This window comes from Crocodylus porosus, unplaced genomic scaffold (genome assembly GCF_001723895.1).
Source record: "Crocodylus porosus isolate Cpor-Errol unplaced genomic scaffold, CroPor_comp1, whole genome shotgun sequence".
In the NCBI taxonomy this organism is placed as follows: Eukaryota; Metazoa; Chordata; order Crocodylia; family Crocodylidae; genus Crocodylus; species Crocodylus porosus.
In genome coordinates, this window is record NW_017728906.1 from 155,860,177 (window position 1) to 155,871,274 (window position 11,098).

General features: G+C 37.7%; 1 protein-coding gene across 1 annotated transcript in view; it reads right to left on the minus strand.

Moving 5' to 3' along the window:
- The window catches only part of COG6 (component of oligomeric golgi complex 6), a 99,452-nt gene that overhangs the window by 24,430 nt on the left and 63,924 nt on the right, over positions 1–11,098 (minus strand). The window contains exons 11-13 of the mRNA XM_019530017.1: positions 9,847–9,911; positions 5,161–5,252; positions 2,666–2,783 (exon numbers count right to left, since the gene is read on the minus strand). Of these exons, the coding sequence (XP_019385562.1) occupies positions 2,666–2,783; positions 5,161–5,252; positions 9,847–9,911 (275 nt within the window). The remainder of the gene's footprint in view (positions 1–2,665; positions 2,784–5,160; positions 5,253–9,846; positions 9,912–11,098) is intronic.

Sequence of the window (11,098 nt, forward strand, 5' to 3'; positions counted from 1 at the left end):
GTGCTCGATCCTGTGAGCAGAGGCTGCGGACGGCAGGAACTGTGAGGCGGAAGCAGAGGCTGCGGACGGCGGGTGGAGCGACTCGTCTTTTCGATCTCGATTACGGGACAGTTTGGCTTCGATTTTCACTTCGGCTTACTTCGTTCTGGCTTCTCATCTCCGACCTCGGTTTATGGACTGTCTTTTGGACTGGTGTCACAACCCCGTTCCTCGATTCACTACGTTACAGTTTTTGTTGTTTGTTATCCCGCTCATGAGCTGTTGACCAGCCCTGGGACTAGCTAGTGGGCAGCCGCACCTATCCCTCAGGGGGCAGAAAACAAGGGCTCGCTAGTGAACCCCGTGGGCCAACAGACCCCTTTGCTGTTCGCTATACTGTAACTGAAGAAATATCTGAGCCTCCGCTTCCCAAGCATGAGTAAATAAATCATCTTTGTTTAAACTTCCCATACAGCTCACACTCCATCACCGCTAATCCCACCTGTTCGTATTCCAATTGCCACCCTGGCCCACCGTGACCTTGGGGCCCGATTCACTTGGTGTTCGGTTACCCCGACAGGTGGTTATAAGGAAGATGGACCTAAGCTATTCTCTGTGACTGCAGGGGAGAGAACAAGGAACAATGGTCATAAAATGCAGGAACGGAAACAGAGGTTGGACACTAGGAAGAACTTTCTCCCTACGATGATGGTTGAACATCTGAACAGACTACACAGAGATATTGTGGAATCTCCATCCTTGGATACAGATTAGACATGCATTCAACTGGAAAGGTTCAGTCACAGACAATCCTGCCTTGAGCAGAGAGCTGGACTACATGACCTTCTGAGGTCCTTCCCAAACCTACTTTTCTAAGACTCTATGAAGAGCACTGTTAAAATGTGATTCCTTTCTCTCTACCAGCTACTAGACATATAATGTTTATGCATTTATTTATTTATTAGATTTATATGCCACCCTCCCCAAGGCAGCTCAGGGTGGTTTACAATTAATTAATTTAGTCATGCAGCATAAATGCATTTCTAATTCAGCATAACAACATGGTGAAAAAGTCCCATCTCAAATGAGCAGTGTACCAGCAGGAATGATCGTAATCCTCTGGAATCTGGAAGCTGTGAAGAGCAAGTAAAAATCTGAGAGTTCTGTTAGCTGAATCACTGTTTAAATTCCTTAAACTTCTTTGTATTTTAGATCGACTGTTTAAGGTATCCAAATCATCTGAAACAACGAGGCTACAAAAGGAATAGTATTATTTAACCAGATAAAATCTCTGAGATAAGTAAATAAAATAAGTTGAATTACAGGCAATAAAATCTGTTATTTAAAAATATATCAGAGATACCAATGAAGTGATTTTTATTGCCACATGGGCAATAGACTAACCTGACAATAAAGGAGGTTTGGAGAAGGTGGCACTAGTTTCAAGGCCTGGGCAGCGGTCTAGTGAAGGGCACTAGATAGAAGATCTGTACCCTTAGAATGTGCTTATGGCCTCAAAGCCCAAAACTTGCAGACTTAGCAAGCCAAGAGTCTATAGAGTTAACATGGAAAAACCTCAAAACTGTACATTTTAAAATGCATGAATAAAAGACTGCCTGAGACGAACACTCTTTCTTACCAAATTCACTCAAATAATCCATACCCAGGAGATTCTGCCTGAGTAATGTAAATTAAACTATCTGCAGCATCATGCCCATACTGAACACCTACATCAATAAACTAATTATCATCAGATTGTGGCCACAGTCACTTTATGTAGGTTTGTAATATTAATTTTTATTATACTGAAACAAATGTAAAAATTACTGTACTCCTGTTTAAACAAATTCTAGTATAATAAAAACCTTAGTCTGTCTGTCTGTGTAATGGTCTGGGCCAACTGCACATGCATTGCCAAGAGGGTGCACGTTGACTAGCTGCAAGGGCCCGGAATGTTACAGACAGAAGGGGCAAGGGAGCATGGGAGTGGTCGTGCCACCACTCTACCCCCATCAGCTGGTAGGGAAGGGAAGACAGGATGAAAGGAGGGTAGAGTGCAGGAAGAGGAAGTGGGGTTTCCGGTGGCAGCACTCCTCTGCCACACCCCCTGCTTCCACTGCTCCCCAGGCCCTGACAACAACTGGCAGAGAGAGGGAGGAGAGGGGGAGGGGAGGCATGCTGCCTGCCGTTCGGTATCAGGTGGCCACTGCAGCATGCAAGCTCCCCTCCCCCCGACCTGTTCCTGGGAGCCGGCAGCAGTGCGGGGTTGAGCGGCAGGTGGGGGGCCGGACGGGGGTGGGGGACGGCCCATGGGTCCAGAGGCTGAGTGGTGGCACTGTGGGGTGCTGGGTGGTGGCACTCCATCCCCACCCCCCCAGTATGAAAATAAAAGCAGTGTGATTTTTAAGCCTGATACAAAAATATTCTCAATCAGTAAATTTTGATCTCTATGTAAAAGCAGACAAAAGGAAAGATTCCAAAGGGAAAAAATGATAAAAACGAGTAGAAGCTACTTAACTTTTCCATTTTCTAAGCAGTGTCATACCATTGATAGAGATTTACAAATGTTACCTTAGGGTTCATGAATTAAAATGTAAACAATTTTTATTCAAAACATTTTTCTGAGTTAAGGAAAAATTAAAGAAATTATTTTAAAATGTGAAAAGCTTATGCTTAAGAAACAAACCTTGTCCATTAGTTTACTTGCATGAAGGCTCAGACTGTTGAAGAATATCTTTTTGCTTAATAAATGCATTTCTTCAATTGTTGTTAACAGTGTAGCTGCACTGTTTCCTACAATACCACTGAAAACCAAAAGAGAATTATTTAGTTTAATAAAAAAGGAAACAATACAGATCCTGATACTTTGCTCAATGCCATGTTAAAAAATATCATACAAGTTCCAAAAGTTGAAATGCGCAGTGAACCGTCACAGCAGGCAGTTCTTCATTAAGTCTAAGGTAATTTGTAAGACAGGATGATTAGTTAGAACAAGCACTAACAGCCAGAGTTACAAATAATTAGACACTATATGTAACTAGAGCATACCCATAACTTATCAAGAAGTTCACTATATGTAGTAGAAGGAGAAAATGAAAAATGTTGGAATAAGAAAATGCTGAATTGTTAATGTTTAAATAGTAGAAGGAGAAAATGTCTAATCATTTGTAACTGTGGCTGTTAGCGCTTGTTCTATGTACCGAGACATATAGTGTCAAATCCAGGTTTTATTTTGTTTCTTAAAATGTTCGAATTGTTAATTGCAAGCAAAACACACATTACTTAGTGGAATCTTTTTATGTTTTGCATTTAATATTTCAAATTATTTTTCATTGTGGAAAGAAACATGTCTTCATTAATCTTGCTACCATCTATTTAAACATTAATTTTGCTTTGGCTATAAAGAATATAATTCTCATAAGCAAAAACTGTAACTTCATTTTATTCTACCCTGCTCTCCCAGATAAATGTGTGAATATGTTCACCTTCAAAGTTTTAAAAGCCCATGGTTTATTCCTACAAGTGTTAAAATAATATATTAAATTGAACACACCTGTTCTATACCCCATTCAATATGCACGTGCACTTCTTGCAGATGAATTTACTATCTAAACTAAAAGTGATTGTTAGTTACAGACCAGGTTGGGTAAAAATTCATCATGCCCGAGGGGAACTAATCTGGCATTCTTGAAAAATGGCAGCCTGATTTTCAGAGAATTATCTGCCCCCAGTAAAGTCAGCACCTCTTAAATTAGACTTAACTACAGTAACCAGATCCATTTCCCACTATACAGGAAAGCTCACTTGGCTACTAGGATTGTCTACTATGATCTTTTGACAATGTACTGTTGACTGCAATGTCTATAATTAAGGTTGTCTAACACTTTCTGTTATAAACCACATTTTGTAATGTTTACAATGTTGCTAAACTTTTAATATGGAGTCTCAGGTTGAGTTAATGGGGGGAAGTTCTACAAAAATATTTCAGCTGTTTTTAAGAATGAAATTAGGGGGGATATACACACACACACACACACACACAGACTTTTGCTTATGTTAAAATTTGTATGCTGATTTCGCTATAGACAAAGTACCTTTTCATATAATAAGGAGGGACTGCCTTTGTCAGGAATATGCCTTTTACTGTTCCTATGAAATGCCTCACCTAAACTTGGCCCTGAAATCTCAGCTATTCAAAACTTGTTACTGGCTTGGCAACCACCTTCTCTGAAAGTACGTACTAGATGGAACACGATTAGCTCAAATCTATAGGAGAGGAGTATAAGCCTAACTGGAATATAAAGATGAGTATACAGATCAGACCAACTCATTACTCATTGAATAAGAATGGCCAGTAGAAAAAAAAAATTTCATATGATCATGTAGTTAAAGACTATAATACTGCACATGTTCAAGGAGTGGGAACAGAGTGAATTAAAAATTCTGTAAGCAAGCTTAATTTTGCCTTCCCTGACTTTTTTTTTAAAAGAGTGCTAAACTTAGTAGCCTTAACATTTTTTCATGTTTTTTTGCATATATGTAACTTGGTATACCACTGAAATACAAATAAAGCATTTTGGTAGCATACTCTACAGAACTGTTTTGCATTTCCGGAGAGATTTTAATTATATTTAAGAACAATGACAGTTATTTGAAGGCCGGATGGTATCTCCTCTGTTCTGTGCAATGCTTAGAAAAATGGCAGAACTCAAACCCCTCCCCCCAGCAAAAACCCCACCCAGCATTGTTGCAGTGAAAGATTATTGTTTGAATGCACTAGAATATGTGTAAGCCTGAATAGGAAAACTATTGTATTTACTCTTGAGACCAAGACAAGGGTTTTTTTAAACCCCTGCTGAACATGGGATGGGGGGGGTGGAAAGGGACCCCTCAACTTGGATTGGAGTACAAGGTGAGGGCGGCAGGACACAACAGGCAGCTGCTGTGGCTCAGGGATTGGGGTCAGAACAGCAGCGGCTGCCTGTCTCCCACCACCTCTTGACCCCCTGCCACTGCTTTCCTTGCCTCAGCGGTGGGGGAGGGGGGTGAACTTATGAGGACCCCCCCCCTGCAGTAATTAAGATCAATATTCAAATATTGGGGGGGGTCCAACTCTTAAATTTAGAGTTGTCTTAGATTCAACTAAGTACGATACTTAATATGGCTGGTAATCTTGTATACCTGATGGTATGATGGTAAAACTTGAGAAGATTAGAAATCTTGTACAACAAAACTGCTCCTGGTTCAGCTACAATCACCTGCTCAATTCTGACCTGTGGAATGAAAAGAATCCAATATGTTCAGTTCAACATATTCTGAAAGCCGGTCTTTTTGATTTTACATACACAATAAAAGTGGCATTCATTGAGAAATAACATTTCAGAAGCATGAAAAACTGTACTGTCCACCTCAATTGTATGATTTCTCTTAAATCAAAGTTTTTTGGCTGGAAGCTGTTGGGCAGAAAACAAGTAGGTGCATTACTTTAGAACTATCCCATTTTCCATACAGTTTTGCATGAAACTTGCTTGTTGCTGAAAATGTTAATCTAAGGAAATCATTTTGTGGATTAGCACTAGCACATGCTGGAATTCTACTCAGCTCTGAATAGCATGGACAGCTGCAAAATCTATGACCTACAACAGAGGATCACTGGCAACATGAAAAGACTCTGAATACCCAGAATATCAGGCATTCTCTTGACAAATTTTAAGATTGACCTGATTTAATCTCTCCTGTGTTAACGACCTGTAACCAATTCTTTACCCTGGAACTACTGGAACGTAAGCAGATATATTTAAACGCTAATACAAAAGTAATCAGAACTCTTGGAAAGGTGATAGCTTTTATTAGACCAACTAGATAGTTGCAAAAAATTCTTTATTTGCAAGTTTTTGGGTACACATGACCTTTCTCAGCTATAGGAGAGTGCAACGACTGTAAAATTTCTCCCAGGTGGAAATGAAAATTCATATTTCACAGGAGAGCTGAAAGGTGGTATACGATCTCTTGGTGGGAAAAGTTCATTTTATGCAAAATAGGCTGAGGTAGAAGTTGGAGTTGCTTTTATTTAGTTGGTCTAATAAAAGATACCACCCCCTGAAGAGTTCTGATTACTTTTGTCTGCAGAAGAACAACACAGCTACCACCTGTATCCCTGGAACACTAATACAATGAAATCATTAACCTGCTCACTAGGCCAGGAGATATTGAATTCATAGAACAACAGGGTTAACTTCCTTAACACCTGCACAACTGATGTGCTGTCTGTAGGTACATGCTGTCTGAACACAATCATAAAAGGACTGTCCCAGCAGCAGGAATAGTTTCCTGTGTTAGTCTGAAGTCAAGCAGAAGGCAGGGCAGATTTGCACCATATATAAAAATCTATAATTTAGTTAGTCTAGCACAAGCTTTCGTGAGAGTAGGGTGTCAATCTTTAGGTATTCATAAAGCAATAAGGACCACTGATTATTACACCCTCATTCCTGCAAGTCCTGGACTTACTGACAAATTGCTGCCCATTGCCCACCCTTCCAAGTTATTTGTCTGCTCCTCAATATAGCATGTCAGTTAACTTTATCTGTTGAGCCAGCTGCAAAGGGAACTAAACCAAGCTTATGCATTCCATATCTATTTTACTTTGCAGAGACCAAAAAAAGCAGTGCAATACTTAACACTTACACCTGTGAAGCAAAATTCTTCAATTAATCCTCAACTGCCGTACACACTACACACATATGCATGCACACACACCGATTTCCCCATTTTGCACTGAGATGATCAAGCAGAAGGATTAAGAGAATTAATTGCCTAAGGCACTTAACAGGTTGGGGAAGAAAACGGGTAGGAGGGATGTGAAAAAAACCCCAAAATGTAGCTGAAGAATTGGAAAAAAATGAAAATAAAGGAAACTGGAAAAAATAAAGGCCATTATAACAAGATGAATGGATTTTCTGAAAGATTCAGAGACTCAAAAATGTTAAATGGGAGGTGACAAGTGATTAAAGAAGCAGAAACAACAGAGGTGGCTTAAGCACTGATGCTTCCTAGAAACCCATCCTCTAAGAATTATGCTGGACACCAATATCATGTTTGGAAGCAAATCACAGACCATTTATTTACACCTTGCTGTTTTGCTACAACAAAACCCAAGCTCCACAACTTCCCTTGTACAGTTTGCACTTGTTTGCAGTAACACCTGACAATCTCTTAACAACAAGAGTCTGCAAGGATCATTTTCTGTACTTTATGACATTCCCTATAATAGTAGCAGTCTCTTAGGAACAACAGGACACCATGCTGCTACTAACAGGCAAAGACTGTACTGCTAGAGGCAGGCTGACATGCATGACCCTCACCCCTTGCTAATTATTATTATTTTTTGTTGTATGAGGAAAGATAAAATACTATGCACTTTATATTCATATGTCTTGAGTAAAATGTCTAAACCTTTTAAATACGAAGCCTTAAGTATTGTGTGATTAATATCATTCTCATCTACAATGCAACAGAAGTATTTATCATTTTAGGTCAAATTTTCAACCTTCATTCAACATTCATTCATATTTAGACATCTAAATAGAAGTGGTCTTATTTTCAGTGATGGCAAGTACCCCCAACTCCTACTTAAGCAAAAAAGTACTTGCAAGTGATCAGACACTGTCTAAATTTAGGTACTCATCTTTGAAAATAGTGGTCTGTATGATATTAAGTACCATTTTATCATGAAGAAGTGGGGACAATTCCTATTTACACAGAATTAAAACATTTCTTCAAAAATAAGGAAATTCAAAGGCTGGCGATATTCTTATGGGGACATTTAAAGCATTAAGAAAGCCATATATTATTCTCTATGTATTCAGATGTGAACACAGAAGTAAAGACTATCTTAAATAACTGTTATGCTAGCATGTAAGACTTAAGTGCTTAGAGTGGTGGTGTAATATATCTGTTTCATTATAAAGCTAACTGGAAGTGAAGATTTTACAAATGTCCACTGCAGATCCCCTGCAAAATAATAGTTTACTGTGGTGTCACATACAGAAATATACAACATTTTGTTCTATAGTCATTAGGGCAGTGATTCTCAACCAGTGACAGAGACTGGATGACCCATTTCCATGTGCCAGATCTGGCTTGCAGACCATGTTTAATTCCATTTTACAGCAAATGGGTTGCAGTTATTTGCTGTCATTCTGTGTTGTTTGTTTGGGACTTAAAATTTCCCCAGGAGAAACAACAAGTACAGCAACTCTGACAACAATTTACAAGGTTCACAAGATTGAAGTGCAAGCTCCATTATAACTTGCAGTATAATAGAGTGGAATGATCCATAGCTTTCTATTTAGCTTAGCAAGCTTTGGAAGGGTGGCAACCTTTCATACTGCTGAAGATTTTTAGGGTGTCTCCACAGGTACTAGAGATCAGAATGTAGTGATTCCCAGCCAGGGTGCCACAGCATCATAAAATATTAGCACTGTTAGGTGTGTAAACACTTACACATGATTCACAAGATAAACTCAGAGGTTTCAAACAGAAAGACACAATGACACAAATGATCTGTCCCACCGTATTTTTTTGAGTTCTCTGCAAAAGCGGCATTGTTCTATTATTTTTCTGCAGTCAAAAGATGAGTGAAAGTTAACAGCTGGCATTTTCTGAGAGGTGTTCTGAATCTAAAAAAGGTTAAAAACCATTTCTACCTTGTATAAAAGACACAGAAGTGAAGAAACCAACACTAATTTCATAAGATACCAAGCTGTATGTGTAAAAGTCACCTGTAGTGAAATCCTATAGCTCTACTGAAGTCAGCAGCAAAATTCCTATTTACTTAATAAGAAAAAATATTTCACCCCATTACTTCTATGCATTGCACAGCATTTTCAAATTAAAATAAGAACATTCTATATAATATAGTCAAAACATATCAGACAAATACATAATATTGAGAAAATATTTTCTAGAAACAATATTGATAATTTGACTTTTGTAGGTGCTAGCCATTAAGCAGGTAAACAGTGAAAACTGTGAAATGAGATCATAGTGGTTTCTTGCATTTCTTTTACCCTACCTTGTGATCCTTGGGGAACATTGACACATTTCAGCTATATCTTGTAATGCTATGATTATCTGGAAATATACTCAAATGGTTATATCTACCAAATTATTTCCTAGTACAACCTTTTTTTTTTTTTTTTTTTTTTTTTAACAGACCAATGTTCTCTACCAGGTCAAATAAAATTCCTTAAAATATCATTACATTTGTTTTTACAAACACTTTAGCTTCTAAAGTGATATATAAGTACGCCTTAGTACATTTTCTAATATTAATTTAGTATTTCCTCATGTTACACAGTTATATCATTAATTAGTAATATGAACACTAAAATACGCTTTTATCTAGTATTTCCCCTGAAATTATTTTGTATTCAAAGCTAAGAAACACACCACTATAAAAATCAGTTAAAGTTTTCTTTGCCTTTCTAGAAGGAAATAGAAGACCATAACTAACCTTTACTAACTGTAAAGGTAATTAACAAATTTAAACCTTGAATTTAAATGCCTTTGGAGGGAGTCAGAAATACTTCAAAATTTAGTGCCACTGAACCACATATATATATATAGAGAGAGAGAGAGAGAGAGAGAGAGAGAGAGAGAGAGAGGTGTTCTTATATCCATGTGCTATAACATCTTTAATGCATAAAATCCCCTAATATTTAAATTATGTATACGTTTACTCTTTACAACATAAATTATCTATAATTAAGAGATGTATGAAAAGTTGCTCTTCCTAATATCCACAATTGAGCTTGGATATGTATATCACACACACACATACACACACACGCACAAAAAATACTCCACCTTTAAAGGTCTGCAGACACCTTCTGTGATATGCCCAACTACTTCTTGAATATTTTCTTCCACACCTATTGTTAATGCAAACAAACAATAATTATTATAGAAATGTATGTCCAACTTTTGCTTGTATACATTTGCTCATTTGTTTTATCATTGGGTGTTTGACTCATTGGGTGTTTGTATCGTTGACTCCACCAAAAACAGTTCGTACAAATTTGCTGTATCCTTGTGACAAAAATGCCTACTGGTCTCTATTGGCTTTGAGTCTTGAAGCAATTTAGAAATATTTGAACATACATTTGACAATACAAGCCCCTGAACAAACACTATACGCTCTTTAAAACAGACAGTAGTATAAATGATCTAGTGAGAATACATCATAAGCCTGTTCATATTACCAGAGCTAAGGAAAACCAAAGACAAAAACAAATGCCATTTCAAGCAGCCCAATGATCAGTGTCATCTCCCATTGTGGTAAGTCAGAATTGGAAATGCAGAAGTCTACATCAACAGTAAATACCTCTGCACCTACTCTCCCCATAAATTATCCACACACTTGCTTCCTTGCAATATTATACAACAACTGTAACAAATTCTTGTTTTACCAGTAACTTGTTCAAGTGACTAGTGCAAATATATCCTTCATTATAAAACAAAGCAATATATAAATAAAAACACTAACTTATCCCCTTTGTCATTAAATAGAAATGAACTGGTGCATTGTAAGCAATTCTGTCATAAACAGAAGATGGTCTACAGTTCTCAACTTTATTACTGTCTCAAAATAGATTAATGAAGTCAGTAATTCTCAAACTCTAATTTAAAATCTGTCAACACGAGTTCAGCCTCAGATGACATTCACGTGATGAACTATAACTGAGTGTGGTTAAGCCACGTGATAAAATCAGTTGACATTAAGCCATATTTTACTATTCTTATTTCAGATCAAAACACAATCTTTGAAACCCTATAAGGTACAATCAGCGCAGCCACAATGCCATTTTACATTGATATATATAAGAGGGTACTTATGGAGAGCAACTAAAGCAAAGAAACTAAATTGAATGAAAAGCTTCAACCTCCTTTCCTAGCAGCTAGCTCGTAAAAGACAAGCACCCAGAGGATATATTATCCCTTTTAACAGAGTTTACAGATAAGAGCACTCATGTTGTAGTGCTCATCAAGAAACCAGCAAATCCTTACACATATAAAACAAGTGCATCAAGATGCGATCAACAAAAACAGATGTTCTTAC